At 43.1% G+C, this 17,275-nt stretch overlaps 2 protein-coding genes across 3 annotated transcripts; one reads left to right on the top strand and one right to left on the bottom strand.

Annotated features, from left to right (window-relative positions):
- Positions 1-3,215: 3,215 nt before the first annotated feature.
- CYB561D2 (cytochrome b561 family member D2) lies at positions 3,216-6,440 on the bottom strand. The gene is made up of 4 exons (XM_075184144.1): positions 6,375-6,440; positions 5,793-5,922; positions 4,411-4,448; positions 3,216-4,091 (listed from the first exon to the last, which is right to left on the bottom strand). The coding sequence occupies exons 2-4, from the start codon at positions 5,917-5,919 to the stop codon at positions 3,594-3,596; spliced, it is 663 nt and encodes a 220-aa protein (XP_075040245.1). The 5' UTR covers positions 5,920-5,922; positions 6,375-6,440; the 3' UTR covers positions 3,216-3,593.
- A 150-nt stretch (positions 6,441-6,590) lies between these two features.
- On the top strand, positions 6,591-12,508 carry NPRL2 (NPR2 like, GATOR1 complex subunit). 2 transcript variants are annotated; one of them, XM_075183838.1, is made up of 12 exons: positions 6,591-6,684; positions 7,791-7,867; positions 7,960-8,051; positions 8,397-8,565; positions 8,918-9,026; positions 9,102-9,238; positions 9,747-9,844; positions 10,005-10,041; positions 10,267-10,324; positions 10,553-10,670; positions 10,763-10,905; positions 12,084-12,508. In XM_075183838.1, coding segments are annotated over exons 1-12 (1,107 nt in total). In that variant the 5' UTR covers positions 6,591-6,683; the 3' UTR covers positions 12,152-12,508. The 2 variants fall into 2 exon arrangements, with proteins under 2 accessions (XP_075039939.1, XP_075039938.1); XM_075183837.1 differs by having other exon boundaries at positions 10,231-10,324.
- The last annotated feature ends 4,767 nt before the right edge of the window (positions 12,509-17,275 follow it).

Genomic DNA, 17,275 nt, shown 5'->3' with positions numbered 1-17,275 from the left:
GAATGTTTACAAGCTGGGATTACAGAGTATAATGTGCAGCCGAGAGAGAAATAAACGTATCAGACTATTATCCTGCTCATTATTTCCTCATCGCAGCCATTTATCCTTTTATATGTCAGATGCTGCTGTTATTCCGGCTTCATGTTGACGTTGGACTTGGGAATGGAAACAATGATTCCTAAATCACTGCCTAGAAAATGTGTTTCACATGTGAGATGTGCAGACAATATTTATCCAGCAGTTTGTGACATTCAGGGTTACGGGTGTAGGTGACAAAATGATATTCCATAAAGAAACGACCTGTATTGTACGATTGATGTATCCACGCTGCAGTCTGCTGGGCATTGTGTACTCAAGCTGGACCCATCTCCTTATACAGACATTGTTATTCTGTGTAACTGAAGATAGATAATGTTACCTGCTCACCTGTCCTATTGTCATCTGAAGGAGGAGAGGACGAGGGGTGTAACAGAAACACAGAGGGCCTGGAGTCTGCCCGAGATAACACAGAAAGTCATTACATTAATGAGGTGTCATTCTGAGACCAGTGTTTACGTTGTATATATGTCAGTAGATGCCCGGTATGCTATAGAGAGCATCATATTTCTGCATATGGTAAGAGGATCTTCTATCTTCGGGAATGAGGACATTTACACCCCACTTTATCTTTATTGGCACCCCACCCCTTGCTAATTGCAGCGAGGTCCTGGTGCTTGGTGCAGGGCAGGATCTGTAAAGCTGTTGAAGAGATGGCAGCCGCCTCCTGATTAGCTGGACTGGAGTTAGCTGTTATTTTAGTCTCCTGCAGTTACAGACATTCTCCAGCAGAGGTCTCCAGTCACAATAATTACAGGGATCCTGGTGTATGAGACCCCTCAGCTGTGGGCCACTAATACTAATACTGGCCCCACACAGGTTTATTCTGCTGCTGTCCGGCATCGGGATCAGTTTCCGAATTGGACACACGGGTAATAATATTGGACAAGATCTCAATATGGTCATCGGCTCAGCAGTCGGATCCCTTCTGCGCTGTGGGTGCGTTTGGACGACCACCTGTACGTGATGCTGTGTGATTATCTGCTCTCACAGCGAGCGGCCAATAAGGTTTATATAACACCCCATCCACTCGTTAATGTGCGAGGCGCAGAGTAATACACAATAGGCAGTACTTCAAACATAGCAACAAACCTGAATCATTTGTATAAGGCAGCACGGTGGCTCAGTGGTTAGCACTTCTGCCTCACAGCACTGGGGTCATGAGTTTGATTCCCGACCATGGCCTTATCTGTGTGGAGTTCGTATGTTCTCCCTGTGTTTAGGTGCTCGTTTCCTCCCACACTCCAAAAACATAATGGTAGGTTAATTGGCTGCTGTCAAAAATTGACCCTAGTCTCTATCTCTCTGTCTGTCTCCCTCTCTGTCTGTCTGTGTGTGTCTATATTAGGGAATTTAGACTGTAAGCTCCAATGGGGCAGAGACTGATGTGAATGCGTCCTCTGTACAGCGCTGCGGAACCAGTGGCGCTATATAAATGATGATGATGAAGGTAATAATGCATTGTGTGGTATAAAGTATAAGAATATTAGAAGTCGCCAGGAAGTTCTCTGAACAAAGGACGAGGTAATTTAGGCGATATAACCTCATTTGTAAAACGCATGTAAACGCGTCTGACGCCATAAATCATTCTAGTGTTACCATCTCCATTACTGATTTCACTTGCATCGAGTTCCTTTGCGGTATTGTGTACTGGTGCGTGTTCCATTTCTGTGTGTTTCCTTGTTTTCAACGCATTGGAAAGTCTGCAAACGCTAGTAAACAGCAATAGGAAATGCTGGTGGGTATTATCCAAAATGTTTTGTAATAACCTTATAATCTAAACTGTAACGTATTCAGTGGATTAACCCACAGACTAACTTTATAGTCATTACTCTCTGAGGTTGCACCTCCCCAGTAAGTTATTTTGCTTGTGGATGTAGATGGATAGGTTTATTATAATATGTACTATATATGGGATATTGCATTCCTGTAACACATCAGGATATTAGAAGTCATTGGGGCGTTCTACCATCATATAACAGCACAGGGCTGTGGGCCGGACGTATCGCTCTTACAATGCGGCAGCTGTCAAACCTCTATATCGGCATCTGGTGTCAGGAGGTGCTGAATATCTGTTATAATGTTCTAGTCAGAGGTGTGTTATAAGGTCGCCCCCTCTAATGACAGGCGGTGTCTTATTACTGAGATTAGGGCTGATGTTTGAGGGCCGCCCTTGGTGTGTTCTGGTTACCATCTTACCTAAGGTATAGGAAACGTATCTATTCATGTAACACTGACTTCTCCACTAACTCAGCAAAATAGTCATTTTTTGGGGCTTAGTTTCTCTTTAAAACAAACGAGAAGTAGCAGTAAGTAATGTCTGGTGTATAGTAAGATTTTATGCACTTGGCACAGAACAGGGAGATTACACAGATATCCCACAGCATTACTGACCGCTCCAGATGTCAGTGTTTTCCATGCTGTGCAGATACATCATCATCGACATTTATTTATATAGCGCCACTGATTCCGCAGCGCTGTACAGAGAACTCATTCACATCAGTCCCTGCCCCATTGGAGCTTACAGTCTAAATTCCCTAAAACACACACAGACACACAGACTAGGGTCAATTTTTGAAAGCAGCCAATTAACCTACTAGTATGTTTTTGGAGTGTGGGAGGAAACCGGAGCACCCGGAGGAAACCAACGCAAACACGGGGAGAACATACAAACTCCACACAGATAAGGCCATGGTCAGGAATTGAACTCATGACCCCAGCGCTGTGAGGCAGAAGTGCTAAACACTGAGCCACCGTGCTGCCCATAAATCGGTGACTTCACAGCTTCCGGCATCGGCCCATGGACCATATATGTACCAGTTTGGTGTCAGAACGCTGCCTACAGCTGGTTGCGTTTTACCCAGAACCCCCTGAGAGCTGGGTCACCTATGTCCTGTTATAATGCAGGCTGATAACACGCATTAAATCTGAGCGTTGTTGGCGTCGGACACGGTTGATCTCTGGCGGCTGCAGGTGACCAGCGCAGTCCAACTAACCAACCACACACCAGAAGTAACATGTAACACGTACACATGAAAATAACTCTTACAAAACACATATTTGAACGAGAGACAAGATTTGGGGCAATATTATAAGAATGAGCAAAAAAAAATTCTGAATTTCACAGGTTATAATGTTTTTTATTATCCAAAATATTTTTAAGGTTCTTAAAATGAAATGAGAGAAAGACATAAGGTTTAAACTTAGAAACAAACAATCACTTTATTTACATCAGTCCTGCTGCAGTTTACACCTTTAATTTCGATTTACGGATGAGGTTTATGAACACTGACCAAGTATCAGGGCGTGGGGACCATGAGGACGATTAGAGATGACTTGTAACACGTTCTCCAGGGGGATGTTAGATGGACAATAACATCCTTGGTATTTCGGAAACACGTTTCAGGTGGATTTTGGCGTTCCCACCATGTGGTCGAAGCCGGAGTCCTGTCTCGTAGATGCGCGTTTACAATAAGCTTTGCCTTTCCTCACCCGGATTAGTTCCTCTTGCGGTAGAGGTAAGCATTGCTGACTTGGCCCATGACAACGAGGCCAGTGATCACCGGGCAGAGGGCACACAGGTACCAGGTAATGCTACCCACCGAGGCGCTGAACCACAGGGAACACATGCCAAGCAACAGGCTGACGCACCCCAGCAGGTAGCCCAGGAGACCAGAGGTGGCGTGATACAGCTTGCGGGTGGCCAGCGTCCAGCGCTGCACCAACTTGGGGTACAATAAAGTTATTCCTCCGACGTTCTGAATTAGGGCCCAGACCACGGTCAGCAGTCCCACCAGCCCGTGCCATGTGGAGAAGTGGGGCTTCCCTTGTAGAACCTTGTTGTAGTAGATGATGCCCACACCTAACAACGCACACAGCACGGACAACAGCTGTAGGAGCCAATGTGCCCGTACGCGGGCCTTCCGGGAAAAAGAGCGGAGCAGGGAGGAGTCAGGGGAGAAAACCAAGATGGCTTCCGTCATGAAGAAAGAAAACTGTGGATAAATGAATACGTGTGATCTGCCTACATCAGCCTTGTTCTACCTGGATACACAGTGTATAGACCTCTACTGCACAGTAACATCAAATCTTATACTCAGGGCATTTAAGTAATTGGGGGGGGGTTGAAACAATTTAAACATTTTCATATAAATATACCCTGTGTAAGGTTCTTCTTTAGCAATTTTATGAATTTAGGCTTGTTTTTACATACATGGGTCCTTGCATTTATTTTGAGATCTACCGTCCCCGGTTCCACTTGCGTATAACACAGACACTTATTACATTACATTATATTACATGGGACATACTCACCGCAAGACACATGAGGAACGGATGCCAGGAGAACAGAGCTGGAGGAAGAGAACAGAGGTTACTAAAGTCCGTCCACAATTAGGTGTAAAGCAGAAATGATGCCACTGACATTATCCCAAGTCGCCAATCATTGTACTGACATATAGATCAGGTTCTGCGGCTATTGTGGAACTACAAGTCCCAGCATGCCCTCTAAGCCAGAGATAGTGGTTTTATATTCATGCGATACAAATAGATTTAAATCCATTATAAAACTTCAGCCTCTACTGAAATGACATTTCCCCCTACAGAGTAACACACGTCAATATATAATTACACACCGGACGGGTCTGAGAGAAGGGAAATTAAATCAATTTTATCTTTCATCTTTCAAATCAGCAGAACAACCTGCAACACTGATAACCCAGATAGAAGAAATATCCCTACAGTACATAACCTATATACAAGGGGGGACATTTACTAAACTACTGCACGAGGCTCAGTGAACCAACATCCAAATTATTACAGGTTTGCAGTGAATTTTCAATGTGCCCCCCCCATGCAACTTTATGCTAAGAGGGCGGGGCATATATTCGGGACACACGGCTCAACATATATCATATATGATCATCTCCTGTGAGAGACTGGTCAGCGATCCTTACGTGAGGTCAGACCTGACATACAACAAGCACAAGGTACTAGTTAGCGGACTTCATACACATAACACTGTAAGGGGCGGATTGTTTTATTACCGTCTGTAGTTACGTCTATCGCTATTCATGCGGCTCAAAACGGTCAAAAACACTATTCTGGTGCAATATTGTACACGGTCAATCAAAAAATCAGAAAATAGTCTTTTTTTTAAAGTTGTAGAGCAATCCAGTAAAACACCGGAATTATAATGTATGGTGTAAGATTGAGGGGAAATTCATTAGCACTCACTAATAATAAGATTATTGTTATATCTCAGCGGTCACTGGAGTGATAGAAATCACGTATTCATTTTCCAATCGCATTTCCCAACAACCCAATATTGACCCTTGTGATGAGGGTAGTATTGGGTTTTCGTGTTGCTGCAATGACAGGATTATGTTGTATTTCCATTTACTGTGCAGCTAAGTGTAAGCTATTGTTCTCTCCTATCAGCCATTTAAAGTAACTCCTCCCACAATCACAACTTTATCTCAGATACCCTGAGAAGCTCCTGATATTTTACTTATATTATAAGTTATTAGTAGCTCTTTTACATAAACAATATTTTGGGTTTAGTTGTCCTTTAAGCTGCTGATTTCACTTCTTATCCTTGGTTACAGATTGTGTTTACAGCTGGCGCTATCAATAGTAATAATAATAATAATAATAATAATAATATGTGTCTATGTCTGTGTGATGCTGATACTCACTTGCTCCAGGTTGGGATACACTGAATATATAAATGGTGAAGATGAAGGCGGTGAGGTGAGCGGCCGCCCCAGATATCACCCGCAGAGTCCGCTGCAGCCGGGTGTCCATGTCTGAGCTCTGAGCCATATCCTGCAGGAGAGAGAGGACACACAGTACATGAGATGACAGGATCACAATGTGCTAGGAGCAGGAATACAATGTACTGAGGTCATTAATACAGATTATATGGGAGGCTGGAGACAGAATACAATATGTGCACCAGTCTAGTCCACAACAATACCAATAATAACAGTAATACCAATAACTAACAATAATACCAATAATAACAGTATTACCAATAACTAACAATAATACCAATAATAACAATAATACCAATAACTAACAATAATACCAATAATAACAGTAATACCAATAACTAACAATAATAACAATAATACCAATAATAACAGTAATACCATCTAACTGAGGTCTTTACATTACACCACAGGATTATGCAGCCTGAGCTCTCCAGGTGCTGGGGAACTACAAGTCCCAGCATGCCCATACATTAGGATACAGTGGTGCTGCCCCCTGTGACTGACCTGCTGCGGGGTCTCTGGGTGTCAGACAGTCCTCACTTCCTGCAGCTCTCACCCTATGTCCCCCCCACACCCAGGAAATACTAAGCCCCGCCCTCACTGCCCTCCCGCTGTATCATTGGACGCAGCCGCTGCCCATCACCCAGGAGGCCCCGCCCCCCGCCAGCTTATTCCGGCTGTGGAGTCGGTCCCTTGTTTTTCAAACAGCGGAGCTCTGACCAATGAGCGCCAGGGGGCGGGGCAGAGGTGAGAGTGAGGCTTGGCACGCACCCATGCTGCTTCCTGTGTGAGCATTGCTGCAGGAGAGAGAGGAGTGAGTATTACCGGACACTGACCCTGAGAGAGCTGCCCCCCCCCCCCTGTCATAACTGCCCCCCTTGTCACTGAGAGACAGAGCTGCCCCCTGTCATTACTGCCCCCCCCCCTCACTGTCACTGAGAGCTTGCTCCTGAGAGACAGAGCTGCCCCCTGAGGGAGTTGCCCCTGAGAGACAGAGCTGCCCCCTGTGCCTGTCACTGAGAGACACAGCTGCCCCCTGAGGGAGTTGCCCCCTGAGAGACAGAGCTGCCCCCTGTCATTACTGCCCCCCCCCCCCTCACTGTCACTGAGAGCTTGCTCCTGAGAGACACAGCTGCCCCCTGAGGGAGTTGCCCCCTGAGAGACAGAGCTGCCCCCTGAGGGAGTTGCCCCCTGAGAGACAGAGCTGCCCCCTGAGGGAGTTGCCCCCTGAGAGACAGAGCTGCCCCCTGAGGGAGTTGCCCCCTGAGAGACAGAGCTGCCCCCTGAGGGAGTTGCCCCTGAGAGACAGAGCTGCCCCCTGAGGGAGTTGCCCCCTGAGAGACAGAGCTGCCCCCTGAGGGAGCTGGGCACCTCTGTCACTATAGTGGGACTTGGGGAAGGGGACAGAGATGAGAAGTTACTGATGCTTTTGCTTTATGACCCAGTGAGGGCAGAGATGAGCTATGACTAGTCAGATGTTGTAGGACTACAACTCTCAGCAGACCCTGACAGCTGAATTTCAGTTCAAGTCACAAGGCGCTGACCTCTCAGTAGGAGGAAGGTGACCATGTGGTGTACTGGGCTGTATTTATAATGTCACATTCTGGTGCAGTGTTCCGGGAGCCACATAGAAAGTGCTTATTTTCTCTTCTACTATTAGTCATTTTATTAATTTACATAGATATAAATATTATTTTTCTTTAGGTCACCAGCTCTTCAATAATTGATTGGAGGAGTAAATGGTGTTAGTTTGAGGGGCTGATTGTGTAGGTGTGTAATTACAAGTTTAAGGTGTAGTCATTCACAATACCCACAGCAGTGTGAGATCTAAATATATCACAGAAAACAAACTATCAGTAGAAGCTTCTACAGCGGCTGTGACCTGAACACTCAGATTGTCCTTCTCATACTCGTCTACAGTGATGACCAGTCGAAGGATCGAGTGCATCTTCTTCAGCGAGTTCCATCCAACCCTTGGCCCCAAGATAAGTTACCAGGTGAGTGAGCGTCCAGCAGGCCGACGGCCCTGTGACACGGTGACTCCGTAGTGGCTGATTACAGGAAGGTGAATTTGCGCTTGTATCGGCAGGTACCGGAGGAATACATCTCGCGGGAGCTGTTCGATACGGTGCAAGTTTATATTATTACCAAACCAGAGCTACAGAACAAACTGATCACTGTGTGAGTATACCGGGCATCTGCCGAGGACTAAACCACTCTTATGTTATTAATCATCAATTATTGGAGGTAAAAGGAATTTCAAGGTTAGTCTCATGGAGACCACAGGACCTGGGTTTGGATCATGAATAGTGGAAATTAATTTACTTAAACCTCTATGGTTGGTTTTCTGTAGTTTATAATGTAATGTAGTTAACAAGCGGCCCGGTGATGCTAAGTTAGTACTGTGACGGGAAGGAGGAGGGGGGAACATTAGGATGAGGGGCGATGTGAATACTGTACCATCCCAAGTAATGAAACTGCGCAGCCGCCATTACAATGTCGCCCATTGGCCTCTCCCCTATACAGCACAGCGATGGACAAGAAGCTGATTGGCTGCCCGGTCTGCATTGAGCACAAGAAGTACAGCCGCAACGCATTGCTCTTCAACCTGGGGTTCGTGTGCAGCGCCTGGGCCAAGACTTGTGCCCTGGAGCCCATCGTGAAGAAGCTGGCAGGATACCTCAAGACTCTGGAGGTAGCTCTCTTACAGCGTATAATAAATGACGTACCATCACCCCGACACAAACTAAAGCTGACCCTGGCCAAGTGAGCTAACACTCTAAGAGGTGTGGGAAACAATTGATACATAAGGATGCGGAATAACAATTGTTGCGTCTGGTGGACCTAAACTTCCTCCATTTCTAGAAGGATAAAGCACCCACAGAATACAAGTATCTACAAATCTGCTGCATAATGTAGATAAAACAAGTCTACTAATTCTCCTGATAGATTCTTATGTTATGAGCATTTATTCCGCTAAATCTGTTGTGGAACAACATTTGTCCTGTCATCACTTCCACTATCCTCATAGTTTCATTGTCTTTCAGCTGGAATCCGGTTTCATCTCCAACGAGGACAGTAAGCAGAGACTGGTACCGATAATGAGTATCCTGCTGGAGGGTCTGAACTCCACCGGGGAATGTTCCCTTCCTATAGGTACTGCAGATGTCTGTCCCGCTGTCTGTTGTGGAAGCGGCTGATTATTCATTGCTAAATACTGTCCTTTATCAGATGAAAGTAACACGGTGCACCTGAAGGTGATAGAACTGCGCGCAGCGCCCCCTACTGCTCAGGAATATGACGTTCCCGTCTTCACAGAAGACAAAGAAGAATTTTGCAATGCTCAGTGGGATTTAACGACACAGCAGGTAAATAGGAGATGTGATCTGGAATAATGATTGATTAAAGTGGGATCTATCCTCACCCCCCTCCCCAATCCTGAACATAGTGGTATTACTGCCAGAACCACTATTTTATTAAGAAACTTGTTAAACTTCCAGCTTTATGGCACTGAGAACCTGTCTTCTAATATATCTTGTTATGAGTTTGTAAACTTTATTCAAACAGTTGAATATTTCAGATCAAATAGAGCCCATTTATTGACCAATATTGACTCTGAGTCATTGTGTGTGTGTATCAATAATCCTGGCCAACCTCTGATCAGGAATGATCACATGACAATCGGGGCCGCCTGTAGATCCAGTTGGCTGTTGTGTGTCCGTGTGTGATTATCTAGAAGGTGCTATCGGGTCCCTGGACTTGAGCATTGAGCGACTGGATCCGGCAGCTTAAAGATTTCACCGGTTCCGGGGATATGCAGCTGTAGGGTGGTCGTCTGTTAGGTGAGACCCTCCTGACTGATTTGGTGTTGTCTAGATTCTCCCGTACATTGATGGGTTCCGTCACATCCAGAAGATCTCTGCCGAAGCGGACGTGGAGCTGAATCTTGTGCGGATAGCGATACAGAACCTCATGTGAGTGGTCGGGATGGGAGATCAGGATTTTGGGGCTGCAGTTAGATAAGGGGGAGAACCAGAATAAAAGAGGAACGGAGATTTAAAATCTGGTAATTGGTGTTTACCATCGCAGTATAGGATCTTCTTTTTCACATGCTCTTCTGTTCTTTATTAATAGGTACTATGGCGTGGTAACGTTGGTATCCATATTCCAGGTAGGAGCCCCCCCCCATTTCCTCTTTCATTCTCTGAAGCTGAATCTTCCATAATTACCACCGTTTTTGTTGTGATGAAGTTTGTAGATACAATGTATCCAGAAATGTCTGTTACTTGTTACATTATTATTATCCCTGTTACTTTCTTTCCCCGGTATATCTGTTTTACCACTGTCTCTTTCTGTGTAGTATTCCAATGTGTATTGTACAACCCCTCGTGTACAGGAGCTGATCCACGACAAGGCTCTGCAGGAGGAGTGCATGTCTTATATTAGTAAGCCAGGTAAGGGCTCTCACTACAGCATGGAAGGGTTTTCTCAGTATTCCGCCCCCTACTGTCTCCAAGAAGGTAGTGCACCTGGATAAAATACAGTCTCATATTACAATACTTATTTTTATCCAGCGTCTTGCTCCTTTTAAGATCTGGCTCTGTAACGTACGAGGGATTTATCCCCTTCCCCTCCAAGCCCTAACTCTTCTTTCACCTGTAAGCCAATACAATTGCTTGTAGGTCTCAAGCGCCCCAGTCTCCGAGATATCTTTCAGTTGTACTGCGGCCTCAGTCCCGGGACCACCGTGCGAGACCTTATTGCCCGACACGCGCAGCAGCTGCATAAAGTGGATGAAAGGTCAGAGGTCACACATTTATATTTATCTTATTATTGTAATACTGCGCGATTATAAACGTCTGTTACTCTCGTTACCCTCTGTGCGCACGCAGGAAACTCATCCAGTTTGGACTGATGAAGAATCTGATTAGAAGACTCCAGAAATACCCTGTAAAGGTGTCTAGAGATGAGCGCAGTCCTCCCGCCCGTCTCTATACCGGCAGCCACAGCTACGATGAGATCTGCTGTAAGACAGGTATGGAAGCAGCTCCTGCTGGATGGGTACTAGTCCTCTCTAATTCTGGCTTATACCCCTATATCGCCCATCTTGTTGGTATGTAGAGGAGCGTTAAGATACCTGTCTGGGGGAAAGAAGGGACCACTATAGAGATCATAGTTCTGACATGTACCTTATTGGCCATAGACTGAAAAAAATAAAATAACTTTTATATTTTTATATTAGAAATGCTAAAAAAATAGTGGAAAGGTTTAATTTTGGAAGTGGTCATATGGAATCTAACATTTCAGATTTGTCTTTGTTGCTTTTGAAGCCAGATATTTGTTGAGTTCATTAATGAGATGAGGGAAAATATTATCTATATGCATAAAACTAGTGTTTGTGCTGCGTCATATAGGCAATGATGCAAATTATTCTGGTCAATAGGTGTTCTACTGTTTGGGTGACTATTAGGAGGGGTAGTGGGTATCCCTGCCGTGGGCTATTTTAAATGTTGAACGTAAGGGATGAATTGGCTGTTGGGTGCTACTGTGGCTTAAGGATTGTAGTACAAAGTATTTATCCCGGTTTGCAGCAGGAAAGGGCCGTCTGGTGCCGTTCACTGACTGACTTCATGTCATTGGCCATTAGGAGTCGGACGCTTTACACTATTTATAAAGTATTCTGTGTCTGGCTGAAAGACCTTGGCAGATAGTTTCTGGTTAACCTTTAGGAGTGATGGGATAAGAACTGCAGCCTGGGATCTCTGCCCGGTGTAGGTATAAATACTAGGAGATGTAGCACAATCAAATGTACATTTCTATAGAATGTTGGCAGAACCCTATTGAGGGTCACCTGAATACTAATTATTCTGACAAAAGATTCAACCAAATCCAAACCCCGATTTTGCATATTAAAATAAAATATTATAGGAATAAATTATAACTTTTTTTTTTTTTGGGACACGATTGCTGGAGGATTGGGATACAGGTGACCAAATCCTAAGAATTTATTCATGTCTCAAACTTGCTAAAAGAACAAACAAAACAAAAACCTCAGTATTTATCTTTAGTTGATTAGTTCATATTTCAGACAATTATTCATTAATGTGAAAGTATTTTCTGACTTCGGGATTAGAGAACTAGCGAGTCCAGCCCGACTTATGACCATGTGTCTGTTCCCAGAGCAGTGATGTTATTTGGGTGTTTATATTACAGGGATGAGCTATCGAGAGTTGGATGAACGATTGGACAGTGACTCAAACATCGTTGTGTACATGAAGTAACTGATACATAATGGTCAGTACACAGCGCATGGAGACTGAGGAAAACGTCCTCTAATCCAGGACTGGATGACCGTCTGGCCGGGTCTGGTGAAGGATATGGACATTCTGTTCACTGTATAATTCCCATCTGCTGTATGGAGAATCCTGGTCCACCGACTGTCTGATAACACTGAAATAACTGTACATGAATATTTAATTTTAATTTTGTTATATTTAAATCCATATTGGAGCTTTTGATTATAATATATCCAATCTAACCACATATTTCCTCCTATACATGGTGTACGGTGACTACAGACTGGGCAGAATTAGGCTTTTGTTGATGGTTCCTGATTAAAGTTGATATAATAATATAAAGATTTTAGAATCCGTCTGTATAATACATGGACATACCTGTCTGTGCCGGGAGACTTCTCTTGTTAATATCCTTCCATTTATTAATGAGTTGTTACTTTCATACTGATGACTGGTAATAGAATAGCGCCCCCTAGAGGTCCATGGATATAGAATGACTTTACTGCAAAATAACTTATCATGTTCCTATTGGTGCTCACGTTCTCTGCTCCTCCAGTACAGCCGTTGTTTACCATGTACACAGCTTACAGTAGTCTGTTCCATTATCTCTGCACTGCTGCAGTTCTCTGTGTAATCTACACCCACTGGCTCCTTGTGTCTGGATGGGGAGATACTAAAGCAGATTCTCCTGCTGGGATCTCATTGGTCGGCTGTGACACGCTGGTATCTTTTATGACTGGTCAATACATGAAAGGGATCTGAGTCTTTTTAGATGACCTCACACCTTTAGGATAAAGCCCATTTTACACATTGCCTTGTGTGTTTGGTCTGTCCAGGAGTGAGGATAGGTTGGCCTACTACGGCTATAGGGTGCAGACATATTTGCTCCTCTCTTGTGGGTGGAGCCGGGGGACTCTTGTTTTTTCTAGGACTTACATGGACACCTTGGGAAACTGACCTTCAACAAGACTAGTCCTCGCCACAAGGTCCCTGTAGGTGGACAATCTCTGCATGCTGGATATAACTGGAAGTATGGAAGTATGCAGGATGGCATAACAGGCACGAGGCTGCGCTGAGCTGTCTGTTCTCTAACGTTGGTGACTGTCGGCACTAACGATATATAGGGATTCTGACTGCTGGAAGTTATAAGGAAACAATCATTTGTCAATCTCTGCACAATGCAAATATCTGTGCTACCTTCATCATCATCGTCATCTATTTATATAGCGCTACTAATTCCGCAGCGCTGTATACAGAACTCACATCAGTCCCTGCCCCATTGGAGCTTACAGTCTAAATTTCCTAACAGACAGCCTAGGGTCAATTTGATAGCAGCCAAATAACCTACGAGTGTGTTTTTGGAATGTGGGAGGAAACTGGAGCACCCGGAGGAAACCCACACAAACACGGGGAGAACATACAAACTCCACACAGATAAGGTCATGGTCGGGAATCAAACTCATGACCCCAGTGCTGTGAGGCAGAAGTGCTAACCACTGAGCCACCGTGCTGACTTACCCTGCAGTGTCAGATTGGTGGCTCTACTGCAAGTCTCCCAATATGTAGAAATTACACATTATTGTACAAGATGGTGTTCAATGTATTTTTTATTTCTAAGGCTTTATTAATTTATAGAGGTATATAAAGTCCCTGTAATTCAACCTAAATACTATAATATGACATTGAGACGACCTTGTGCCAAAAATAAAATCACTTTTCCATTTTGGTGCGGACCTGTTATAATGTTTCCTGCAGTACATACATAGGACACTGGCCCCAAGTAACGAATTGTTGGATGTGATCATTGTCCAATGAGTTACCAGAAGTCCTGATGTCTCTATACTAGATCCCAACCAGATGTCTGTGCCTAGAAATGCTGCAGTTTGTAGCCAGTTAGATCTAATGTGGCCTAACTGGCCTTTAAATATGGCATTGTGTCCGACGTCTGTCCAGTTCTGTGCTTTTACCTGTTTTGTTTAACTCAGATAATTTTCCCCATACAGACCCACTCTAAAGGTCAGGCTAAGGGTTATAGTTGCATGTTAGAGATTAATCTTATAATAGTGATTGATTTGTATATAATTGTTTCCATTGAGATTTGATGCACAAGAGACTTGAAATTGCTGCAATGATCTTCAGTTTCTCTGCAATGATTTAATCTTTTTGTATGAGCTTTAATTTAATCTCATCCATAATTTAGAGGGACGGGCGGTTATTCTCTATTCCGAAGATGTTTAAGGATTCTGGGCAGAAAATGCTCATTTGAAATCTAAAATATATGGAGGGTTTTGAGGGCGCGATCAATCTCTGCTACTTCATGTAACGTTATGTTTTTAATTGCATGTTTTTGTAAGCAGTTAATCGTGAGATCTAATCTCGTTATTGAAAATCTCCGGTGTAGACTGAACATAAAACCTGGATTTAAATTTATATATAGTGGAAATTGTATATATGCACTTTTCATGTTCAAGATGTAAATTTAACAAAATGTTGAATAAGGGATTAAGGCACAAGGAGAAAAACACGCATGTTACAGTACGTTACGTGCATTGTGGTAGGCTGATAATAGTGATAATATTTGGGGTTTGTTTTGTTAAATAGATTAAGGTTCAGAAGTAATCTTGGGTCTGGCAGGGCAGATGCATTTCCATTGTGAGTTTCTAAATCTCAAAGGTGTCATTTTACGAATGTCTCAATACTTGCATCATACAAACGGTACAGATAGTGTCAGCTCAGCCGGGATCTTCTTCGCAGGGAACCGACAGAAAAACTGATTATTTCTGGCCAAGGAATGAGTCCGTTTCTTCTTGTGTGTCATCCGGATAGCACCGATTGATGTGTAGTGTGTATGTCGAAGTATAAAGTCTGCCAATCAAAACTGTTCGCTATCTGCAAGTCTCCCTCCTGTTTACTGTTGACCCAGAAGAAGGTGAAAATACTAATTCTCTGGAATGACAAAATCGTTTCAGATTCAGAAAACGTCATCTGATTCCCTGTGATCTACAACACTGCAACATATATTAGTCTTGTCTATTGTATCCACACAAACACAGAACAGGAGGGTCTCTAAATTTGGGACCTAAAACCAGATGATCTCTTTACAGTGTGATACAAGATTTTACAATAAAAAAAATGAATTCTTTATTATATCCCAAAACATGATTCAGAAGTTAATAAGTACATTACTTTTCTCATTGCATACTCTTGTTAAATATTATTTGGGAGAGATTTCTTTATGTTTAATAATCTTACAGGGTAAAACCTTTACACAACTTCACACCAAAGCTTACAAAGTTATTTTTCTATATTGGTACTAGGCAAATAAATGAATATAAAGTTGTAAAGCATTAACACACATGGTGATCTAATATTGCCTCCTTTCTAGACAAAGGAATTACCTTTAGTGTACTGGTTTCCCTTTTACTATGTGTATTAATTCTATTATCTTTTTTTTTTTTAGCAATGTATTTACATCATCAGGAAGAGTTTGATCCTACACAAAGCTCCATTGTAGACACTATTGTATCCAATGCAAAGAGCACTGTACTCTGTAGCAATGAATCAAAAACACACTGCCTGGCTATAGACTAGATGCATGAGTGAAAAGCACAGAAGGCAGTGTATATAGTATATTTTTATTGTAGTGTATTATATAAAGTTTTGCTTCTTTCTGTAAGATGAAATTCAGTTGTGAGGGAGCAGTAAGGTGCTCATTTGCTGCTTGTAATAAGGGATTTCATATAACAACCTGAAAATATTATTTTTAGTGAATTTCTTTTTCTCTTTATTTGAGGTGTTTATTACTATAAGTTTCTGTTCTTGGAAACCATAACAAGACTGGTGAAAGTAAAGTCACTATAGGATAATAAAAGTGAATGTTGTCATTGGTGTCCCTGACATTTACAATTATGACCAAAGGAGAGAGGTTTCCTGGATAATCATCCATCCTACATACAGGAGGTCGCACTTCTTGTATCTCACTTACATCCTACATCCTGGTTCTGCTGGTATCTTGCAGAGAGTTTTTTTGCTTCCTTAAAATGACGTGTAAGTCACAGTGTTGTTTCATGTCCAGTCACCATCTTCTTAAACTGGTTCTGAGGTTGGTGTAAGAGCATAAATGGTGTAATGTGCACCAAGTGTCTCAGGGAGGATCTGTCATTTTTGGGATATGTTTTTCCAGTACCTGATGCATTATCTGCTTTATAATGTGCAATGTGCTCAGGAATAAGTACAGAGAAATCTACAGGCCCAGTACTTTATATATAGAGTGCGCTGTACTTCTGTGTTCTTGGGCTTTATATATAAGACACATCCCCTCAGTCCAGCAGCTGGATGGGCTCCTGTCTGTGTGCTTCATCCAGGTCCTCTGATCACCTCCCAGGGTAGGTTACATGCAGGTAGGTTACATACAGGTAGGTTATACAGGTAAGTTACATACAGGTAGGTTACGTACAGGTAAGTTACATACAGGTAGGTTACATACAGGTAGGTTACATACAGGTGGGTTACATACAGGTAGGTTACATACAGGTGGGTTACATACAGGTAGGTTATACAGGTAAGTTACATACAGGTAGGTTACATACAGGTGGGTTATACAGGTAAGTTACATACAGGTAAGTTACATACAGGTAGGTTATACAGGTAGGTTACATACAGGTGGGTTATACAGGTAAGTTACATACAGGTAGGTTACATACAGGTAAGTTACATACAGGTAGGTTATACAGGTGGGTTACATACAGGTAGGTTACATACAGGTAAGTTACATACAGGTGGGTTACATACAGGTAGGTTATACAGGTAAGTTACATACAGGTAGGTTATACAGGTAGGTTACATACAGGTGGGTTATACAGGTAAGTTACATACAGGTAGGTTATACAGGTAGGTTACATACAGGTGGGTTATACAGGTAAGTTACATACAGGTAAGTTACATACAGGTAGGTTACATACAGGTAGGTTATACAGGTGGGTTACATACAGGTGGGTTACATACAGGTAAGTTACATACAGGTGGGTTACATACAGGTAGGTTATACAGGTAAGTTACATACAGGTAGGTTACGTACAGGTAGGTTATACAGGTAAGTTACATACAGGT

This window comes from Mixophyes fleayi, chromosome 8 (genome assembly GCF_038048845.1).
Source record: "Mixophyes fleayi isolate aMixFle1 chromosome 8, aMixFle1.hap1, whole genome shotgun sequence".
NCBI lineage: Eukaryota > Metazoa > Chordata > Amphibia > Anura > Limnodynastidae > Mixophyes > Mixophyes fleayi.
This window is presented reverse-complemented; position numbering and strand designations above follow the sequence as displayed.

What these genes read in the sequence shown, in the direction of transcription:
- CYB561D2 (XM_075184144.1), bottom strand. Translation starts at nt 5,919, where the DNA reads ATGGCTCAGAGCTCAGACATGGACACCCGGCTGCAGCGGACTCTGCGG. An exon ending in TGTATCCCAACCTGGAGCAA is followed by an intron (nt 4,449 to 5,792) that starts GTGAGTATCAGC and finishes CTCTTCCTCCAG; the next exon opens with CTCTGTTCTCCTGGCATCCG. An exon ending in CGTTCCTCATGTGTCTTGCG is followed by an intron (nt 4,092 to 4,410) that starts GTGAGTATGTCC and finishes ATTTATCCACAG; the next exon opens with TTTTCTTTCTTCATGACGGA.
- NPRL2 (XM_075183837.1), top strand. An exon ending in ATAGCGATACAGAACCTCAT is followed by an intron (nt 9,845 to 10,004) that starts GTGAGTGGTCGG and finishes CTTTATTAATAG; the next exon opens with GTACTATGGCGTGGTAACGT. An exon ending in CTGCATAAAGTGGATGAAAG is followed by an intron (nt 10,671 to 10,762) that starts GTCAGAGGTCAC and finishes GTGCGCACGCAG; the next exon opens with GAAACTCATCCAGTTTGGAC.